Genomic DNA, 23,363 nt, shown 5'->3' with positions numbered 1-23,363 from the left:
CACTTTGAAGGAGTCACCCGTTGCATCTCAGGCCAAGCCCTTTTTACGAAGAGCCAACATGTTCCACGTTGCTACGGCGACGGGTGGCGACATCACACGCGGTGGTGACGCCTGATTGGGTCAGCTGTTGCCAATGTCCCGTATAGCGTGGCGTCTCAGAACAGCGGTTTAGTTTCTCTCCCCCTTTCTAAAAAACCTGGCCCCGCCACGGAAACATAGTCGCTAAAGGGAAATAAAAAGGGGTTTCCATGAGGGGGGAAGGAGTGTGTGATGTCATGGCGATGAGTTGTGACGCCCTGAAGTTTTTATTTTTTTATTTTATTTTTTAATGGCTTGACAAAGGCTCACATGCGTTGAGGTGGTTTAGCACTGGCCAATCAGTAGTCTACTAATCTCAAAACTTCCAGACCCAACAAATCCTTAAAAATGTATCCATAATACCCCTATATTCATATTATCATATAATCCTATAATAGGAATGCAAAGTGTTTGTGTGTGAGTGAGCAAATTGTGTTCGGCCACAGCTATGCCATTTTACGTGCGATCGGGCTGAATCCTTCAGGAAGTGTAAAGAGCACCCCCTGCGGGTGACCTAATGGAGCCGCAAAGTTACATACACTTACCTACATAGATACATACACTTACAATCAATTCTTAATGGCTTAAGGCAAGTCTGTCCCCCCCCCTCAAGAATTTGTACAAATTAAGTGGAATTTCAAGATATCGATACTTGTTTTGAGAATTCTTGCACTTGTTTTAAGAAAACTAGAGACTAATGAGACTTTCACGCCGACTCAATACGATGACATTTTTCTTTTTGCAGTGTGGAAATGCTGAGCCGTGAATGCCGGCCAATGAAGCATTTATTTTCTATGTGCAGTGAGATTATGAGATTTGCTGTTTATAGGCACCATGATGTTATGTTTAAGAGGTGAAACGTCAGAGAAATGGCGCGCTGCACCGGCGGCCAAGACGGATCACGTCAGGCGGCGCGGTCTATCCCCCGGTCTGAAAGACTGGACTTGCCAGGCGCTGCGATGCCAAGGAGAGCGCCTGGAGAGCGCCTGGCACTTTCAATCTGTCGTCCACCCTTTCCCCACTGTTCCTTTCTCTCTCTTTCTCTGCCTCCCTTGAGATCTGAGCTCTGCAAACAGTTCTGACATGCAGTGTTCCCATACCCAAACCATGAGATCTGAGCAAACAGCAGCACATATCAGACTCCACTGCTTGTATGTGTCTCTTCAGGTTATCTGCGGATGCTCAAAAAGAAACGGTGTTAAAGTATTTAAATTGAAGGCCTTAAAAAGTATTAAAATGTCTCAAAACCCGATTATTAGAGGACTTGTGTTTCTCACAATGCAGTAACAGGTTTTTGCGCTGCATTGCCCACTCTCATATCTGCTTTACTAAACACAGTTTGACTTCATAGCCCTTAATAATTAACTGTGTCGCCGTGTCCCTTATTCTGCCCAGTATAGTTTCACAACTCTTATTAGCCATGTTCAATCAGAAACAGGCCGCTTTGACCAACTTTGTTTCTTTGTGTCGGAGGGTTAAATCGGTCTTAAATTCAATTCCAGACGACATTCAAAGTCTTAACAAGTCTTAAATGTGGCTTTCTGAAACCTGGTCTTGGTCCCTCACATTTATGTGTTTCTCTGTCGCACACTCCCTAATAAGTCGTCTATATAACTAAGTCTTAAGTTCCTCACACACATTCTTTCCCAGGCTTTCCTGCACTCCTTCTCTTCTCACACTCGCTCCGACATCTCTCGTCGTGTAACGGTGCAAAATGCTTTCTATTTCTTTACACAGTGGACGCCTCTGTTTTGCATTGACACTTCAAAGGCAAATTATGAGCCTGCTCCACTGATAAGGTTATAAATGACTTCCCCTATATTGCCCCCGGCCTGACCCGCTGATAGGAACGAAGGCCAGCTTGAAGTGGGTCCACAGAAACCCACACATTACCACTAACTACTTCCCCTTCTGCGGTCTCCTACTTTAATATGTCGCTGAATGGGAGCTCAAATGGTTAATTTTGATTGATGGTGCTGCTAGTGCTCAAGTCAAGGATGCCACACATTGGCCAAAGAGGGTGGAAACAATGAATTGGATTCACTATAATGCAATAACTATCAAATAAGAAAGAATTATCACCAGCATTTTCGCTAATTTCTCTGAATGTTACAACCATCGAGCATCTTCTTGTCTTTCTGCCTTTTAAATTTAAAAATGACCTAATTGTCCATGTAACGCAAAGCAACCAAGCTATAAATGTCAGTGCCCAAAGTAATTTTTGATTGAGATGGAATTTCATATTTAGCTTCTCAAACATGTATGGTTTCACCTCAATTTTGAAATGTCAATACTAATAAAAGTGTGTGTTTGTGTGTGTGGGGTGTGTGTGTGTGTGTGTGTGTGTGTGTGTGTGTGTGCAGAGTTGGCTGCTGTTCCGCTACTTCAAAAATATATGAATGAGAAATCACCGTGGACAGAACACAACACTGCCTTATGTGTGATTATGTGCAAAAGCATGAAAGAGTCTATACTTTATCCTTAATTCAAACGTCTGTCTTTCTCCAGCCTCCAAACAGCGGGCCTCCTCCTCTGCCCAGCTCCTCTCTACCAGAAGGCTACTATGAGGAGGCAGTTCCTTTGAGTCCTGGAAAGGCTCCTGAGTACATCACCTCCAGTGAGTGACTGATACAGATACAGTATGCATATCACTGACATAATGCACTCCCACACACTCATAATTACAAATGCATACTTGAAGCCCCAACATGTAGAATTCTGCTGTAGCAGCAACAGCGGCCTCTACTGCCACAAGTAGTAATTACAGGATGCCAACTATGCTACTTACTTTCCTGTTTGTACGTTCAGCCCTATTTGACTATTTTTGCTTGTACTCTCTACTGTGCTAACCTCAGTGTTTATAACTGATTTGCTGGAGAGAGAAAAATAGCTCCAAATAGCTAACTTAGAGCGATAAACACATTTCACTTCCTATATGTTTTTCACAATAAATGCATCCTGTTAGTTTGTCACAATAAAGCTTTTGATATGAAGGAGCTGCAGGAGGAAATGGGGTTACATCCAGGTAACTGTCCCAGAGCATCAAAGTTACATCCAGATAGATTTGATGCTCGAGGGCGGAGTGTAAAAGTTACATACTGTAGTCCAGGAACAGGTGAGGCGAGGAGTGGGAATGATATAGCTGCTCTTCTCCATATTAGTGTATGCTGTATACTGTAACATCAAAATTATATTTAACAGCTGTTCAACCTTTCTCACTGTCTCTCTCTGTCCCTCTAACCCTCCTCTCTCTCTCCAGACTATGACTCGGACGCCATGAGCAGCTCGTACGAGTCATACGACGAGGAGGAGGAGGACGGGAAGGGCCAGAAGATGCGTCACCAGTGGCCATCTGAGGAGGCCTCCATGGACCTGGTGAAGGACAGCCGCATCTGCGCCTTCCTGCTGCGCAAGAAACGCTTCGGCCAGTGGACCAAACTCCTCTGCGTTATCAAGGATAACAAACTCCTGGTATATGACTGTTATGTACACATTTGTACCAGGGGGGGAGCTACAGTTTGCAGGCCTGGAAAGTCTGGAAATGTAAAAAAAGAAGAAGAAGGTCTTGAATAGTAGTTTGGGAATTTTAGGGGGGGGAATCTGGAAAAGTATTTAAAATGTTCTGGTTAAGGTCCGATACACGCATAATTATAGCTTAATATGTTGTTGTAGGGCCACTTTGAGTCCACAGTTTGTGTTGACATGAAGAATAATGTTCAGATACAGGGATGCTCTTATTACCTAACCGCTGCCAGCATGCATTATATCAAATATCCACCAAAATCACATCCAGTCAAGAACATAGGGTCATGGAGTTTTAAAATGGAAACTGTTTAGGAACCCTGCCAATCATCTCACATATTCTGATATTTGTGACTGTGAAGGACAATCTTCATCTAATATGAGCTAATTAGCAGGGCCAAGATGTCTAATTTGTTTAATTGAAAATGTGTAGGAACCCTGATGTACACACACACACACACACACACACACACACACACACACACACACACACACACACACACACACACACACAGCCAGAGTCCCTCCAGTTTACCCAGTACCTCCCTCCCCTTTTCTCTCCCTCCAGTGCTACAAGTCCTCCAAAGACCACACCCCTCAGATGGAGCTGGTCCTATCAGGCTGCAGCATCACACACATTCCGAAAGATGGCAAGAAGAAGAAACACGAACTGAGGATCGTCCACCAGGGGGCAGATGCCCTGGTGTTGGCCGTACAGAGCAAAGAACAGGCCGAGGAGTGGCTCAAGGTAACACGGTTCACGCGGACACCAGCTTAGGAATGATTCCTTTATCAGCACTGACTGCTCGCGTTGCGTCCGCAAGAAAAATGGCCAAGGTTCAATTCTTGACGGCTGCCGCACGCTCAATGAAATCATGTTGAATTGATTGTTTTCTGGTGAATTCATTCAAAGGTCAACACGCTCTGTGGAGCAGAGAGAACGTCACGTTGGTGCAACACTGATGGCAACGCCACACCACGCTAGTAGTGCAGCGCTAACGTCACTCGAACAATGACAATGCCATAAGAAAAACAGATGACGCAAAGAGAAACATAACATGACTGTCAGTGCCCCTGACCAAGGCACTGGAGTTGGTCCCCTGGCGCTGCACTGCGGCTGCCCACTGCTCCTAGTTCTAGGAAGGTTCCTAGTAGAGGATGGGTCAAATGCAGAGGATGCATTTCCCCATGGGGATAAATAAAGGATAACTTAACTTAACTCCTGCTGTATGCTGCTGTATGCTGCTGTACGCCAGCGTCAGCATTGCTCACCATAGATTGTTTTAGCATAGTTCACATGATGGGGCTGAACTTCTTGGAATGATGTTATTGTTGGCAAGGTAAAATTAGATGTACTGTGTAAGTTGCACTTTAGCCCCCTAGTATTCTTCAGGAGTAAAGGGCCTAGTTCTGAGTAGTATTCTTCAGGAGTAAAGGGCCTAGTTCTGAGTAGTATTCTTCAGGAGTAAAGGGCATAGTTCTGAGTAGTATTCTTCAGGAGTAAAGGGCCTAGTTCTGAGTAGTATTCTTCAGGAGTAAAGGGCATAGTTCTGAGTAGTATTCTTCAGGAGTAAAGGGCCTAGTTCTGAGTAGTATTCTTCAGGAGTAAAGGGCCTAGTTCTGAGTAGTATTCTTCAGGAGTAAAGGGCATAGTTCTGAGTAGTATTCTTCAGGAGTAAAGGGCCTAGTTCTGAGTAGTATTCTTCAGGAGTGAAGGGACTAGTTCTGAGTAGTATTCTTCAGGAGTAAAGGGCCTAGTTCTGAGTAGTATTCTTCAGGAGTAAAGGGCCTAGTTCTGAGTAGTATTCTTCAGGAGTAAAGGGCCTAGTTCTGAGTAGTATTCTTCAGGAGTAAAGGGCATAGTTCTGAGTAGTATTCTTCAGGAGTAAAGGGCATAGTTCTGAGTAGTATACTTCAGGAGTAAAGGGCCTAGTTCTGAGTAGTATTCTTCAGGAGTAAAGGGCTTAGTTCTGAGTAGTATTCTTCAGGAGTAAAGGGCTTAGTTCTGAGTAGTATTCTTCAGGAGTAAAGGGCCTAGTTCTGAGTAGTATTCTTCAGGAGTAAAGGGCCTAGTTCTGAGTAGTATTCTTCAGGAGTAAAGGGCCTAGTTCTGAGTAGTATTCTTCAGGAGTAAAGGGCCTAGTTCTGAGTAGTATTCTTCAGGAGTAAAGGGCCTAGTTCTGAGTAGTATTCTTCAGGAGTAAAGGGCCTAGTTCTGAGTAGTATTCTTCAGGAGTAAAGGGCCTAGTTCTGAGTAGTATTCTTCAGGAGTAAAGGGCGTAGTTCTGTTATAAGAATAACTTTGCTTCTTCAGGATGGGCAGCTTTTCCTGATATTGTATGAGTAGCACTTTGTTATGAGCAGGTGGCTGCGATGACTACGCTCTGATGTCAAGATTGTTTGGTTTGTAGTTTCCCCTCTGACCTCCCCCCCCCCCCCCCCCCCTCCCTCTCTCTCTCTCTCTCTCTCTGTCTCTCTGTCTCTCTCTCTCTCTCTGTCTCTCTCTATCACACATTCTTCCTCGGCCTCTCTTGCTAGCTCCCCCCCCCCCCAACCACCTCCCCCCTATCTCCTGCTCTCTGATCTTTCCCTCTGGGCGCTCGACGAGTCTGCAAAACAAACCCACCCCGCCGACATCAAATAGGCTCCGGCGCTTTCTAGTTTTCAACCCCTCTGTCCATTTGTTGTTACTGCAGCGCCGGCACCTCTGGGCTATTCTATTTCAATCACGGTCAGGAGGAAATAAGGGCCTCGTCTGGTCTTTAGATTGAAAAGAAACACCCGCCCCGCTCCCCTTTTCCTCCTCACCTCTCCTGAGAATCTGCTGGAAACCCGTGTTTTATCCTTGACAACCTATTGTACGCTATTTTAAGATCCCTTCTTGTTCATTTCCGAAACTTTTAAATCTCCCCAGTTACCGTTGTGCCCGCTAGTCCTTGCCAATACAATTCCCTTTCCTGCCGTTTTACCAACGGGCTTTTGGCACACGTTCGCACCATTTTTCATAAGCTGGAGAAGGCCTTGTAAAAAAAAAAAAAACGAACAATTTTGCCCCGCGGACCATTGATGGAAACAGCAGCCTCTTGTATTTGCTTTCTGTCTGTTTTTCCTCCCTCTGTTCTAGTTTCAACCCCTCTGTGTTTATGGCTGTCAGGAAACAAAGACCAAAACAGTTTGCTGTTTTTTTCCTCTATTCAATTACTCGCCCTGCAAGACAATTAGTCGATGTTTATTGATTGGCTTGGGGGGGGGGGGGGGGGGGGGGGGCACGCCCAGTCGGAACCGAGGTACCAGACCCGTGAAAATATACAAACCCCTGTCCCACCCAAACTACAGCAACAATTGCAGTAATTGTTGCTCGGAGAAACTGGATCTCTGCTACATATTTAGTCAGGTGCCTGGATATTGGAAACACATTGAACTGATCATGTTGTGGCAGAGCGAACGCGTGAGTTTCTCACCCTGGCGGCCGCCCCGGTGTTTTCGTTTGTTTAATCGACGTGCATGTAGTTCGTCACGCTGCCGCAATCAGCCGTCACCGGGCTCAGTTGGCCGGGCGTTCGAGCCCCGGATTGGAAGTCCATCTGCTCCGTTTGGCGTCATTAGCGGTAGTCAGAGAGTGAGCGAGGGTTAGATTTGCTGGCCCGCTCCGAGGGTGTGTTAGAGCGGCTTCCCGCCAGAAAGATTAGGGCGAATGTGTTTTGGATATAGTGTTGCTAGGACCACAGGGTAGTTTGCACTCGCTCATTTACTTATTCACCTCATTTTTCATCTTCTCTCGACCTCTTTTTCTCCAGCCCTCCTTTTTTCTTCCACCAGCCCTCCACTCTTGACCTCCTCTCTCCACCCAGAGGCAGCCCTCTGCTCTTGACCTCTTCTCCACCCGGAGGCACACCCAGCCCTCCACTCTTGACCTCCTCTCTCCACCCAGAGGCAGCCCTCCACTTGACCTCCTCTCCACCCAGAGGCAGCCCTCCACTTGACCTCCTCTCCACCCAGAGGTAGCCCTCCACTTGACCTCCTCTCCACCCAGAGGCAGACCTCTCTCTTGACCTCTTCTCCACCCGGAGGCACACCCAGCCCTCCACTCTTGACCTCCTCTCTCCACCCAGAGGCAGCCCTCCACTCTTGACTTCCTCTCCACCCGGAGGGAGCCCTCCACTCTTGACTTCCTCTCCACCCAGAGGCAGCCCTCCACTCTTGACCTCCTCTCTCCACCCAGAGGCAGCCCTCCACTCTTGACCTCCTCTCTCCACCCAGAGGCAGCCCTCCACTCTTGACCTCCTCTCTCCACCCAGAGGCAGCCCTCCACTCTTGACCTCCTCTCTCCACCCAGAGGCAGCCCTCCACTCTTGACTTCCTCTCCACCCAGAGGCAGCCCTCCACTCTTGACTTCCTCTCCACCCAGAGGCAGCCCTCCTCTCTTGACCTCCTCTCTCCACCCAGAGGCAGCCCTCCACTCTTGACCTCCTCTCTCCACCCAGAGGCAGCCCTCCACTCTTGACTTCCTCTCCACCCAGAGGCAGCCCTCCACTCTTGACTTCCTCTCCACCCAGAGGCAGCCCTCCACTTGACCTCCTCTCCACCCAGAGGCAGCCCTCCGCTCTTCACCTCCTCTCCACCCAGAGGCAGCCCTCCACTCTTGACCTCCTCTCTCCACCCAGAGGCAGCCCTCCACTCTTGACCTCCTCTCTCCACCCAGAGGCAGCCCTCCACTCTTGACTTCCTCTCCACCCAGAGGCAGCCCTCCACTCTTGACCTCCTCTCTCCACCCAGAGGCACCCCTCCACTCTTGACTTCCTCTCCACCCAGAGGCAGCCCTCCTCTCTTGACCTCCTCTCTCCACCCAGAGGCAGCCCTCCACTCTTGACCTCCTCTCTCCACCCAGAGGCAGCCCTCCACTCTTGCCCTCCTCTCTTGACCTCCTCTCTCCACCCAGAGGCAGCCCTCCACTCTTGCCCTCCTCTCTTGACCTCCTCTCTCCACCCAGAGGCAGCCCTCCACTCTTGACCTCTCTCCACCCAGAGGCAGCCCTCCACTCTTGACCTCTCTCCACCCAGAGGCAGCCCTCCACTCTTGACCTCTCTCCACCCAGAGGCAGCCCTCCACTCTTGACCTCTCTCCACCCAGAGAAAGCCCTCCACTCTTGCCCTCCTCTCTTGACCTCCTCTCTTGACCTCCTCTCTTGATCTCCTCTCTCCACCCAGAGGCACAAAAGTTCAATAACAATCATTCTCGCATTTCACATTAGCGATTTGGATAATGGAAATAAAGATTTCTTACGACGTTTTCCCGCCCTTGTCGAATCCGCCATCCAACAGTATGTCCTCATGACAAACCGACGCCATGTAAAAATTGCGAGGAGAGTACCTGAGGCTTTCCGACGCTGACTAGTTACAGTAATGACTTTACCAGACATCGTCTCCTAATGACGTTTGTGTGGAACAGACATGTCCATATTGTGTTCTTACTTCATCCTTCCAAACCTTCCCAGAGTTTTTGTCTCTGCTTTCTATGCATTTCTCTCTCTTCTCTTCTCCCTTTTTACCCCCTCCTCCATCTCTGACCTCATCTCACCTTTGACCCCCGCTTCAACATGACCTGCTTTGATCTTTGTCAGATCTAATTGAAAAATGAGAAGAACGTCTTGTGCGTGCGCGAGAAGCGAGGGCTTCACTTAACCAGCTGACCAGCCAATCAGAGTGATCTCTCTCACAGAGGCCAACGTGTTGAATAGACCCTTTTCACAGGGGCCATTTTGTGTCGAAAAGGCAGAATAAACACAGGTGCAAGCAAGACACTAATGAGGGTTTCCAAATTCCAATCATGGAAGTTGGAAACCCTCATTAGTATTTTGCTTGCACCTGTGTTTACCCTGCCTTTTCGACACAAAATGGCCCCCGTGAGAAGGGTCTATTGGCTGAAAACCCACTGACAAGGCAGACTAGGGCCAACGGTGCAGGATACACTGCAAAAACTAGGACGACAGACACTCACCGACAGCCCTGACGTTGCTGACGCGCCGACAGTTGACTTGCTGTGTCTGGGTTATTACGCAATACCTTTCTGCTCATTCTGTCTTTTCTTGCCTCTTTCCCCCACTCTTTCTTGGGGAAGCTGTCGTCGCTGGAGTAAGTTCTATGCATCCTGGCTTGAGTGTGCATTGAGACGCAACCTAAACAGTGAAACTGCTAAGCAGCTATAGGCCTTCACTTTTGTCCACTGCAAATTGTTGCACAGTGTTTTTGCAGTGCATTGCTGGATGAATCTGCCTTGCATGAAAGTGTGGTTTGTTGGCTGTTGGAGCGATGCATATCATCTGCATACAGTGTTTTCACAATGCACTAAACTCAACACCACCACCTTGGTAAGATGTGATGTGTTTGCTGCATTGGTAATGCATGGCTATTTAACAAGTCTATATGATGGGCAAATACAATGGCTATAAAAGGTATTCACGCCCCCTTTAGCTTGATTTTTACTACAAGTAACACTGATGTTCCATACTGTGATCCAGAATTATGCAGGAGGAACCACCAGTACACCCTAAAGTCCTATTGAGATGTATGATATTAAATGTATGTATATTAAATTTGAGAATTTTGAAAAGAAAATATATTCAAAATCCCTCAAATTCTAAATGTTATTTATAGATGAAGAATGAAGAAGGAATGTCTTTTTTTCAAATGTTTTGGCAGTCAGTCAGGGTTGAATACTTTTGCAGACTAGACTGTTTTGTTACCGAAGTGCTGAATACCTTTTAACCCATTGATAGCTGATGCAGCATTTGCGTGTAATGTATATCCCTCATTTGTGTGCGTATCCCTTTAACGCGGTTCGCGGTCTTAAAGGGATACACACACAAATGCTGCATCAGGTATCAATGGGTTAAAGCCACTGTAACGCCGAAAGCGTGCAGCAGCAACAACTCGTCGATCAGCCACATGTCGCTTTATTGAAAGCGGTGTTTCAACACCCCGAAACTACCGCACACAGTCCCACGCGCGCTTTGGGCTTCATTTGCAGGACGTCGTCAGACCTGGCAACCCCCGATCTGGCAACACGGTCCTCCAACGGGAGATAGACATTATGCTGCTGTCTGTCCCGTTCTCCGGCCTCCGAGCTGCTCTCCAAGCCAAACCCATGGAGCCACAGCCTGTCATTTCCCCTGCGAAACCCAATTATGCTCTCTGCTTGCCAAAACCAATGAGCTGAGGAGCTCTGCAGCAGGCCAGAGATGGTTCGAAATGCTTGTGGAGAAGACAAGGGGGAGTGTATGTGTGTGTGCGCGCACCCGCGTCGTGTGTGTGTGTGTGTGCGTGCGCGCACCCGCGTCGTGTGTGTGTGTGTGTGCGTGCGCACGCGTGTGTATTAGCCGACTTGCGCATGCAGCGGTTCCTCTAAACTCTCATTTCGCCGCTGCCCACCGCTCATCTACGCACAGTCGCACACCCCCCCTGTCACCGCCCCGCACGGCCAGGGTTGCCAGATCCTGTCACCGCCCGCACGGCCTGGGTTGCCAGATCCTGTCACCGCCCGCACGGCCAGGGTTGCCAGATCGGCCGGCGGGTCGCCAGGGCTGAAGTCCTGCAAGGTCACGGTAATGCATGCTGGCGCCCCATCCAGGGCCCTGCATATCTCATTCACCCCAAATGGGCCATATTGCATAAGGTTCCATGGGTGTAGTAAAATACTGTGGCGTAATGTGTGTAGCAGGCCCTGTGGCTTCAACCCACCCCATACACATACACTCCCTCCCTCCCTCCCTCCCCCTCCAGACACACACACACACACACACACAAACACACTTTACCTCCTGTTGAGTTACTATACTGCATGCGTTGTGTTGCGTTACGATCCCTTGGCTGCCGTTCAATCGCATGATGGGGTATCGGAGGTGGAGTTCGGCGTACATGTGGCGCGCATTACCCAGAGGCATGTTTTCTAGCCTGAAGGAATGAGCTGTTTAATTATGTGGCGTCGATGGTGTAACGAAATATTTTCAGGTTTCTTAACCTCCGTTGGATCCACCCATCCGTTATGATCACGGCTCGGACGGACCCCTAAGATTCCACACGGGGCGCCGCAGCGACATATAAATCCAATTCCGTTCCAGGATGTGTGCGCGTGCGAGCGAGCGAGCGTGTGCTTTGCGCTAATGTAAAACGCAGCCTTCGTTAGCTAACCCCGCTGTTCCCTTCATATGTTTCCAGGTGATGAGGGAGGTGTGTGTCAACGGCAGCGTCGACTCCGACGGAGCCGGATCCGGATCACCGGTGCACAGACCCGAACTGGAAAAGGTAAATGAACTAAAAATGAGTTTTGGTTTAACTGGACCCCAAATTCCTGTAGGGGTTGGGCTGTCATAGACGGACACACGCTGATATACTGTAGCATCCATGAGGGCCTCCTTCTTTCCTTGGCACAATCAGGCGGCACACGGCAGTAAAAAGCTGTAATTGTTTTGCCAAATAGCACTTCATTACATGTGGCACAGGAGGGGGAATCCAGGGGAGGTGAAGGGAAAACAGTGACTTATTGGGAGAAGCAGGTAAATCACAATTAACGCTGGAGCCGTACTGTACCCGCCCACCCGGCACGTGTGTGTGTGTGTGTGTGTGTGTGTGTCTGCGTGTGCGTGTGCGTGTGTGTGTGTGGTGTGTACGTACGCACGCAGATGCACGCGTGTTTAGTGGTGGAAAATGAGCTAGATCAGAAGGTCTTTAATGACAAAGCGCTCCCTGCTTGGCGCAGCAAACACAAGCCCAGCCTAATTATTCATCTATAACATGTTGCAGATGCTCTTTACAGTGTAACGGCCTAACACTGTAACTTGGATAGTTGTGTTTGTGCGTTGACGCCTTCGCCTGTCTGTCTTTCTTAAAACAAATAAAGAGTTTGGTTCAGTTTTGTACCTTCTTACTCTCACATAACGGTTTTCCTCCCTGTCCTCCAGAAGGCGTCGTGTGATAGGCCGAGCTCTGACGGCGAGGCGCCCCACGAGAACGGACACAGCGACTGCAAGGACCAAGGTGAGAGTCCATGCAGCAAATAATCAGTGTTGGGGGTAACTGATTACAAAAGTCATATATTACATGTAATATATTACTTTTAGCAGCAACTCAGTAATATAACTTATTACAAATAGGATTTCAGTAATATTACACCAGTTACTTTGTCAAGTCACACAAGTTACAAATTGAGTTACTTTCTTTTTAATCAAAGCACATATTTAAATAAAGATACAATCATTTCCTAATCAAACTGTGTGTTCTTATGCAAATAACCACTATAGATGACAATAACAATGGAAAAAGATAACATTTAGAATTTTGGACGGTTTACACGGACTTCAAGACGGTTGAAATTATTTTTCGGGATGGTTCCGGGGCAGCGATGTCATTCTGCTCCTGCAGTTATTTTGGTGAAAGTAATGCAAAAGTAGTGTAATAAGTAACAAGTTACTCTACACAGACAGTAATATTGTAAAGTAACTTATTACTTTCAAGTGAAAGTAACTAGTAATATGTAGTATATTACAGTTTGAAAGTAACTTGCCCAACACTGCAAATAATCCACAACTTTCCATGTAATTTGCTGTTCTAAACACCTGCTGTCAGATGGCCTCTAGAGGGCGCTTTTGACTGTGAGATGCCGTGTTCAGATATCATCATCTTCTTTGTCATTTTGAGAATGCCTGCGTCCAGACTTTCAAATCTGCCCTCTCCACGGAGTCGACTGCTTTTGGTCGGGCATCGTGACATGCAACAGCGATTTCTCAGTTGAGAAAACCGTTTGATCCAATGAGTGCCAAGGGTTACTGACGATTAGCCAATCAGTGTCAATAAATAGCGCAAGGGGTGGGACTAACAGTGTTGTCAAGTGCGCTGGACCAAATAACAACAATGGTGGTGACCGCTATGGATGAGATGGCGACCGCTATAGATTCTGCTATATCGAGGCTGTTCTAAATCGATTAAAAGTACCACGTACTTTGAAATCCAAACAGCTCTGTGCTTTGAAAGCATTTATTCAAAGGCGAGTTGACTCACATAGGCGGAGTGAGGAGTAGTGCTGTGCTTTTTCCCACGAATGTCTGCACTGAATTAATGTTATGTCATTATGTCATGCCTCATTGCTTGTTATATCAAAATACCATTTGTTTTACTTATAACGCCGGCCAGTCACAGATCTTTAAACAGTCCAGTTCGTTAGATCAACAAGAAATATATTAGCGAACAGGCTGGAGGTGAAACATCATCACAATGGAATGGATAATATGGATTGGCTATCGTTTTGTATTTTTACGATACCGGTGCTAAAACGATACTTTTAAAATGGTACCTAAACCGGTACTTTTTGAAATTGAAAGCAGATTTAAATCTAAAGGATTTCAATAGGATTTAAAGTGGCCCGCTCCGAATGATCATGCTAGTGAAGGTGCGTGCGGCGCCGGGTTCATAGCACCAGAGGGCCGATATTCACTTAGCAGTTCAGGCAAGGCACAGAATGAGGCACAGAATGAGGCACCTACATCTGCGTTGTAATTCGGTCCGGTAAGTACCGGTTGTAAAGGTATCTTGTACGATATTGGTACCGGGTTTCGGTACCCAACCCGATGAAAGTAATGTAATGGACCATGTAGCCTTTCATTGTGGTAAAGAACTTGCATCACTGCATGGATCTTTCTCAACCCAGCACGTGAGAAAAGCTGCACTTAATTGCACCTACAACTTCTGGTATCTACTACATGTTGTTGTGTGATGTTTGATTGATTAGATGTTTAATTGGATTTTTTTTTTATAATCCTCCCCATAAAACTCAACATCCACAATCCAAAATCAACAATCCTTTAACAGTCTGCCCTTGAACACGTGACTAATTGCCTAGTAAAAAAAAAGAGTTAGGACAAGATCAACATTGTTTTGTCTGGGAACTATTGTTCTCCACTTCCTTAGCTTGGACCCGCTTCTAAATCCCAAGATATCACGGCTGCCTTTTCCCCCCCTCTCCATCTCCTCCCACATTGCTGGGGGCTTCCTCACTACAAGCTCCGCAAAAGGTCAAAGGTCACCCTGCAATAATAACAACGAGCATGATGAACGACCTTTTGGATTTATTCAAGGTGTATTTGACACGGAGGTGCTCGTCCCCTGTGGAGCGAGGTGCCAAAACAAAGAGATACGCTCTCAATTGTCTGGCCCGAGAGTTATTTAACGATTGTTTGCTCAGCAGGCACAATTCCACCGGGGGGAGAGAAGTTTCATTTGACTTGTCAGCAGCACTGTTATTTGGATTGTCAAAGAAACAGTTTGCGCTCGCTTTTCTCCCCCTTTCCTCGCTCTAAGATTGGGACATTTCTCCAACGTTTATATCTGAAACAGATTTCCCACAGGCAGTTAATTTCAATTCATCAAGCAATTGTGTTTTTGTGGAGTCAGCGCAGAGCCCTGATTCATGGGCTTTGAGTGTGTAATTCACATGTCGTTGCTGTGGAACTATGGGGAAATGTGGAAATAGGGGGAGAGCAGCATCGTCGAGCTTAATGCAATCATCTCAAATAGGGGGGTTTTTGTGACATCCCCACCGCACATTGCCAAATGTGAATTACGCATATAGTGTATTTCATTTTGATGGGAAATCTCAACAATTCCACAGCGAGAAGTACTTTAAGTTTTCGGGCGCTGTGGCACCTAGAAATGTATGGATGAATCCATTCTCACCCTGACCGCACCGGACCTCCCCCCCCTCCACACGTACGCACACCTCAGTCACTCTCTCGTTCCTGATGAAGACGAGGGGGGAAAAGCCCCGACTCCCGAAAGCCTCTTTTCAGCTTAATCAGCCACATTCCTTCCATAGCTGGTAACGAAGGGCTCTGATTTACTGGCCTCACATTTACCTGATCAGACTTTCCCTCGCCTGCTTCTGAGGGGGAAAATAATAATAAGTCCTCCGTTTTTAAAAGGGTTTTGAAGTGCTTTCACATCTGTGTGTCTGGTTTCCACCTTAGGCCCGCATTGTGTGCGAGTGTGTGTGTGTGCGTGCGTGTCGGTATACGTTTTTGTATTGCGAGAGAAACCCTACAGCTGAAATGGAGTGCAGATGGCTTTGTGTTTAATTAAGGCAGCCGCCGTGGTAGTTGTTGTCACATCCTATCAGGGAATCTGGGGAAAAAAGGGGAAAGACAGAGCAGAGACGTGGTATGATGCAAACAACAACAAACCAAACGGATAAATTAGTTTTTCTGTCATACCGACAGTAGAGTATGTCACTGTTTGTCACCGTTTGCACAGGAGTTGTACGCATGCATGCATGTCAGCCGTTTAGATCTCATCTCGGCATGATGACATGACATCAGTGAAGGGGAATGTCTCCCCCCAAGTCTTCTCCACTTTCTGCCTCAGCCTGTAGGGGGCCAGACAGTCATTGTTTTCAATTGAAAAATCAAATCTCTCTCTCTCTCTCTCTCTCTCTCTCTCTCTCTCTCTCTCTCTCTCTCTCTCTCTCTCTCTCTCACACACACACACACACACACCACAGACCACCCTATCTAAACAAGAGAGCCAAGCAGAAGCTATTTTCCTCATATAGACAGACAGACAGACAGACAGACAGGCAGACAGACAGACAGACAGACATGTAGGTAGGCAGGCAGACAGACAGACAGACAGGCAGGCAGACAGACATGCAGACAGACAGACAGACAGACAGACAGACAGACAGACAGACAGACAGACAGACAGACAGACAGACATGCAGACAGACAGACAGACAGACAGACAGACAGACAGACAGACAGACAGACAGACCTGCAGACAGACAGACAGACAGACAGACAGACAGACAGACAGACAGACAGACAGACAGACAGACATGGGGACTGAGACACAGCCTCTTAAGACCTGACTTTCTCTGGTTCAGTGGTGTTTCCAGCAGGATGTGCAGTGTCATTCTGCTCTTCTCTGGCTAGAAACTAGGGCAGTACACACATCAGTACACATCAGTACACATCAGTACACATCAGTACACATCAGTACACATCAGTACACATCAGTACACAATCGGCCCATTCTGACCGGTGGGCATGAATTGCACAACAAGGCTAATTCACCAACAAAGAGCTTTTGAACCCACAAGGGTCTGATTAAACCCCATGCAACCGGTTTGGAAGTGAACTCATGGTTGTTTATAGCAGAGTCTAAGGTTGCTCTTTTTCTGCTCTCCTCCATTCCCTCTCTCTCTCTGTTCTAGCTTGTCTTTACTTCTCTTCTCTTTTCTCTTTAACCCATTGATACCTGATGCAGCATTTGTGTGTGTATCCCTTTAAGACCGCGAACCACGTTAACGCGGTTTGCGGTCTTAAAGGGATACGCACACAAATGAGGGATATACACGCAAATGCTGCATCAGGTATCAATGGGTTAAGAGAGATGTAAAGTACTCAAGTACAAGTACTCTTGCTACTGCACTTGAGCATAATGCTATACTTTTACTCTCACTCGAGTAATTTAAATGTTAGATATTTTACTTCACTACTTTTAAATATACATTCCGTTACTGAGTAAATTCTGAATTTTGTTTTGCACACCACACTATGAAGACAGCACGGTAGCATTGGGACTGTGCTCGCTAACAGGTCCAGAATCACTTCTGCATTTAGTATGGCGACCAAACTGGAGGCTCGTTAGCGGTGTGGGCCGTGTGGCCATTTAAATTAAATCATGCTCAAGACATGGCCGATTTAATTTGACAGGCGTAGATGGTCCACGATACTATCTATTCTTCTTTTCCTGGTTAATGACATTGGATTGGGACAGGTTAGGTAACACTGGCAACATGTGCTGAAGGTGTGAAATGTAATTATTAGGGTAAATAATTAAAATGTAATTTTTTTTTAAAGTAACACAAATGTATTTTTAATTGAGTACTTGAAAGAAAATAATGTTTTGCTCTTACGTAAGTAATTTCCTGCATTATAACTTGTACTTGTAATTTTCACTGAAGTAACAATACTTGCACTTAGTAGTAGGATTTGTCAGTAGGCCTACTCTTTCCACCTGCGCTCTTTAGCAACATGAAAGATGGACCCTCCTAGCCATTTCCATAAATAGGCACAGAGGGTTGTGTTCGTTTGGTTTGCAGGAGTCTGGTTTCACTTTCATTTTCACTTGTTACTTGAGTTCATCTGTCTTTTTCCTTTCTGTCAGGAAAGGGAAAGAAGAGCTCAAAGTCGGAGCAGAAGAGTGGGACGATGGGGAAAGGGGCGGGGAAGAAGATCACCAAGATCATCGGCCTGGGCAAGAAGAAGCTGTCCACCGACGAGCAGACCTCATCAGCCGAGGAGGACGTGCCCACATGTGGTAAGAGACTGTCCAACAGCAAGGAGGACGCAGACTCTAACTGCTAGGGTCAGATTAACAAAACCGTCATTGCTAACCGCTCAATAGGCCCTTTTCACAGCAGTGAGGTGGTAAAGCAGGGATAACATACAGTATGCTAAAACATTGGCAGGCCTACCAGACAGAACTATCTAGTAGAGGCGCAGAGTGGAGGTAGTCCTCTTGAGTGTCTTACCCCTGAGGGCCCTGACCATATTCCCATTGGTTTTGACAGGCTACCTGAACGTGCTGTCCAATAACCGCTGGCGGGAGCGCTGGTGCCGCCTGAAGGACAACCAGCTGCTTCTCCACAAGGACCGGGACGACCTGAAGAGCCACATGGCCTCGCTGCCCCTGCGAGGCTGCGAGGTCAGCCCCGGCCTGGACCAGAAGCACCCCTTCGCCTTCCGCCTGCTCCGCAACGCCCAGGAGGTGGCAGTGCTGGAGGTAAGCCGCGCACTGTGAGGAATATCAGCCGCCATTTTTTGTTTGCGAGAAGAAGCCCATACCTGCCTGCCAACGCTCCTGATTTACACACTCTCCCGATTTTTAACCCGGGTCTCCGCGGTGGTATAGGCGAGTGCTTTGCCTCTACTACACTACCCAGACGCCCCTGACGTACAGAGCAGTTTTTCAGCCAGAGGGACTGTTTTTCTGTACGATGTGGTTTGACTGAATGAGCAGACAGACTGCTCACACTCACACAGGCACACACACACACACACACACACACACACACACACACACACACACACATACACACACACACACACACACACACACACACACACACACACACACACACACACACACACACACACACACACACACACACACACAGACTGCTTTTACTGTTTTGTTCTTCACTCTTGGTGTTTCTCTCATGTGGTGAACATCTCCTCCGCCCACCGGCGTTTGTCTGTGTGTTTCATGTCCATCCTCTATATGGGTTTCCTTCCTCCATTTTGCCCGTTTTCTTGTTTCTGTCTGCACGCTATCTTTCATTAGACTTGTGCTTCTGTTTCTCCCTCCTCCACACATCATCACTACCCAGGAAGTGTTTGATATTGTGTATACATTTTTCTTAGCACTGCTGTCCCCCTCGAAAGCTCTCGAACCACACTCGCCCCCGCTTTCCGACTCCCACCTTCTTCTCCTGCTGTACACAGTGTACAGTACATGTGTGTGGGAAATGCAATAAACCAAGCTTATATTGAAGAAGAAACCTTTCTCTCCTCCTGCAGGCCTCCTCCTCTGAGGCGATGGGTCGCTGGCTGGGGGTCTTGTTGGCTGAGACCGGATCCACCACCGACCCGGCCGCCTTGCACTACGACTACATCGACGTCGAGACCACCGCCAACGTCATCCAGCTGGCCAAGCAGTCCTTCTGGTGAGGGACACACACACCCCACACGCACGCACGCACGCACGCACACAGGCACGCACGCACGCACGCACACGCACACACACACACACACACACACACACAGGCACGCACACACACACACACACACACACACAGTCCCACACATATGAGCAGATACATATGTGATTTTTCTCTGATTTTTCTCTCTCCAGAATTGTATATTTCTGGATGCATAACTATGTTTCTAATGAAGGATTACAATCACTAATATAGCTAAACGACAATATAACAAAACTGAATTAAATCATATAAACACAATAAATTCAAACCCTGTTGCACCTTAAAATCTGCTTACCTTTCTAATAAGACACCTATCCCTGTATCTCACTACTACCGTATATAATAAGGTGGAGGGCTCAACTGGGCATGCTCAGAACGGTGTGGCGCTGTAAATGAGCTCGCGAAGCGCACAATATTTCTAGTCACATTTAAAACAGTTTATGCTGTGTGTTTCCAATTTAAAGAGATAACTGGACTCTCAGGGGTCCATGAGGTGCTTCCAGGGGTTACCCATTAAAACAAGGAATAGTTTAATTCCATTAGAATTAAATGAATGAAAATCTATCTGTTATCTATTTCATTTTATTGTTCATTTTTAAAATGTATTTGTTGTTTTTGTAACCTGATGCGCCAGAGGGTTTGTTACACAGAACCATCTGGGTACTTGTCCTCAAAAAAGGGCAGGTGATTGGATGAACCATCTGTCTATCACCATCTATCGCTGGCTTGCTTCTCACTGTGTCTTCACACCTAAATCCCACCCCTAGCTGCCTCGACGCTGATTGGTCCGGCAAGGTGGATTTCTCAATCCAGTTGCCTCGCAAGGTTCTGAGCTGCAAACAGTTCTCGGAACAATATCTCTCAGTAAGTCAGGTACTGATGGATCTGGATTTTCTTTTCTTTTCTCCAGTTTCACTAGTAAGCGTGCTGTGTCTCCTAACCCATACTTGGACAACCCAGTCAATGGCTACTCCTGCCCCACTGGTATGACTAGTCTGCACTATGATGACGTGCCCATCAACGGAACAGTAAGGACACACACACACACACAGACACACAAGCACACACACACACTCATAAGCTAAAGTACACGCTAACGTCTTCAATAACCCGGGTGGACTTCATTTTTGCTGTCTTTGCCAACATCTTTTCACTTGTCACTAACATTGAATGTGCTATGTGTAGCATTTTGAAACTTTAATATGTCATAAGAGAAATGAATTGTGATACCTTGGTATAATTACCATAAACAAATGAGACCAATTATGTAGCCTCTATCTCACCAGTGGTATTGTTAGCGCTAGTGTGTCTCAAAATATAGACCACATATCCCATAAACCCCTTTGCTTCCTGTCACAAAGAGGATGTTGTGTCTTCTTTCTCCTTCACTTTACTGAAGGGGATAAGCATAACAAAACAAGTGTTTGTTTTTTTCCCCCGACTGCTTTTCACTCCGTCCACCATCTGCCATTATCAGCAGATGAACGCTTTAGCTCCGTTTGCTCTGGAAGAACAGCGCCCTCTTCCTGTTTTGTGCCGTAAAGCAATCCAGCAGATGTCCTGCCAAACCTGACCCAGTGGCTCACAATGCAGTGTAGAGGCTGCAATCTACTCAGTGATTGTCTCATTTGTTTCTGGTAATAATACTCAAAATAAATGTATTATTTATTGATGCTAAAATGCTGCATGTAGCACCTTTAATTAACAACTATACTTACCTTCTTTTTCCCCCACTTCTAATTTAGCCTTTATTTAACCAGCTTTGTCCCATTTAGATCAATGATCTCTTACAAGGGAGACCTGGCCAAGAACTATATAACACTTAGCCAATTAATATAACAGTAACTTTCTATTGCCTTCCTCCAGAGGTGTAAAGTAACAAAGTACTCAAGTCGTTTATCTTTTTTTATTTGTCCAGATTTTTGTATGTACAGTGGCCAATGAAATTAAATCGTGTTCATGACTGGCCTGAATTATTGTAGATACTCCACAAAATTGTAATGATTGCCATCCTCACGTTAGTTCAGAAATCTCTCTTTCATTTGACACGGCTGATAGCAAAATGGATGTATCTGATTGTGATAATGCTGCTGCTAGCTGCTCTAGCTCGTCTGGCAAACGAGATAATCACCAAACTGAACATTCCTGGCTTCATCTGAACGAGCTGTTCAGTAAGTATGGAAGACAAGAGAGACAGGGACAGCTTAGGTAACATTGACTGGTAACGTGCTGGACGTGTGAAATCGTAATTATTATGGTAAATAATTATTAAAATATAAAACATTTTTAAAGTGACGCAAATTGACTTTTACTTGAGTACTTTTAAACAGGCTACTTGTTTGAGTAATTTCCTGGACTGGTCATTTTTCTTGTTCATTTTCACTAACATAACAATACTTTTTTTTTTGTCAGTGCTCTCCACCTCTGCTGTCTTCTGTTCTCTTCTGTTCTGTTCTGTTCTCTTTATATCCTTTCCTGTTATACATTGCTTGTTATCCTTCTCTTCCCCCCCCCCTCCCCCGCTCCTCTTCCTCTCATCTGCTTGCCTGCACGCTTGCCTGGTCTAACCCAAGGACCCGGAGGCGCAATACTCCAGTCCCGCCACAGGGAGGCGTCAGCTGAAAAAGGAGGCGCACTATGAGAATGCCGACCTCTATGAGAACATGCCTTCGCCCAAGCTGGCTGCTCGCTTCTCTCCCAAGCCTTCCTCTTCCTCCACCTCTGCTGGCCACTACAAAACCCCTGTGTCTAAAGTCTCCTCTAAATTCCTCACTGCTGATGCTAAAGCTAAAGTCGGCACCAAGCTCCTCACTGGTGATGCTAAAGCTAAAGACGGCACCAAGGTCCTCACTGGTGATGCTAAAGCTAAAGACGGCACCAAGGTGACTAACACTGCTCCTTAACCTTAACCTTTTCTGAACTTACAGGGAAGAATCCTCCCTCAGATACTCAGACACTGGTAATTTACTTTTTTGGTGTGCCCACTGCTGGAAATATTTTGATGTAACGTCTCATCGTCCGCATTTGACCAGTTATACGCAAGAATGAAAAAAATTATAATACAGCAGAAAATGGGCCCAGAAATGTAAAGTACATCACCAACAGTGTTTGTGTTTTAGGGTGGATTTTTTCCTTCAACATTTTCTGCTTCTTAACACTGGCATTTAACCTTAATGTGGGCACATACTGTACTGTAGCTGCTATGCTTGGATCTGTCTTTGGCTCTGTGTGATTTTCTTTCTTCAGCAAAAGCGATTTTTTTCCCATAAAGTTAGTGCTCAAAGTGGTTCCTAATTCCCATATCGGAACACAGAATTATTAGTAGGGTTCAACCAATATTGGTTTTGGGAGGCGATGCACGCCCCCAAATTACAAGTATTTAGTGTTTCCATGGAATGATTGATCTGGTCAGACATCTAAAATAATAACAATAATAGTAATAATGATAATAATAATAAACACATATTGACTAGCTGTGATCAGGAAGGAACCGCAATCTTTTTATGTCATTTTTTTTTAATAAAAGGCCACTATCTGCCTCATGTATTGGTCCCAAATTCTCTGTTCCACAGTTGTCCCTCTCACATTTATTTTGAATATTAAAGTTCACCCGAAAATGAGAATTGAGTCAGTATCTACTCACCCTCATGACAGTCGAACGTTGGGTGAATCCTTTTAATCCACAAAACATTTGTGATGTCTTTTCAAGTGAACTTGGCATCTCAGGGCTTGTGGAGACTTGGATTATGGCAGGTGAGCAGCATTTGATCTTTTTTCGTGGTTTTTCTTTACATTTGAACGTTGGTCACCATTGACTTCAATTGTTGAGAAGAATTCTGTAACTGCTTCCGTGAAAAAACTGCACAAATGTTTTGTGCGCTAAAAAAACTTCACCCGACCTTCCGCTGGCATCGGGGTGAGTAGGAGATCATGACTGAATGTTCATTTTTGGGTGA

At 46.3% G+C, this 23,363-nt stretch overlaps 1 protein-coding gene across 3 annotated transcripts in view; it reads left to right on the top strand.

The window, feature by feature from the left end:
- Positions 1-23,363, top strand: part of afap1 (actin filament associated protein 1) — a 77,873-nt gene that overhangs the window by 42,736 nt on the left and 11,774 nt on the right. For 2 of the 3 annotated variants that reach the window (XR_014552896.1, XM_083640570.1), the window contains exons 4-12: positions 2,587-2,695; positions 3,338-3,549; positions 4,169-4,348; positions 11,814-11,900; positions 12,557-12,632; positions 17,811-17,963; positions 18,217-18,428; positions 19,226-19,371; positions 20,318-20,435. Coding sequence is in view for 2 of the 3 variants with exons in the window: in XM_083640570.1 (XP_083496696.1) it covers positions 2,587-2,695; positions 3,338-3,549; positions 4,169-4,348; positions 11,814-11,900; positions 12,557-12,632; positions 17,811-17,963; positions 18,217-18,428; positions 19,226-19,371; positions 20,318-20,435 (1,293 nt within the window). In the remaining variant the exon portion in view is untranslated. The remainder of the gene's footprint in view (positions 1-2,586; positions 2,696-3,337; positions 3,550-4,168; positions 4,349-11,813; positions 11,901-12,556; positions 12,633-17,810; positions 17,964-18,216; positions 18,429-19,225; positions 19,372-20,317; positions 20,436-23,363) is intronic. The other variant, XM_083640571.1, reaches the window with a different exon arrangement.

Source organism: Poromitra crassiceps (genome assembly GCF_964638095.1).
Source record: "Poromitra crassiceps genome assembly, chromosome: 7".
Classification (NCBI taxonomy): domain Eukaryota; kingdom Metazoa; phylum Chordata; class Actinopteri; order Beryciformes; family Melamphaidae; genus Poromitra; species Poromitra crassiceps.
Note: the sequence above shows the minus strand (reverse complement) of the source record. Positions and strands in the feature narration are given on the sequence as shown.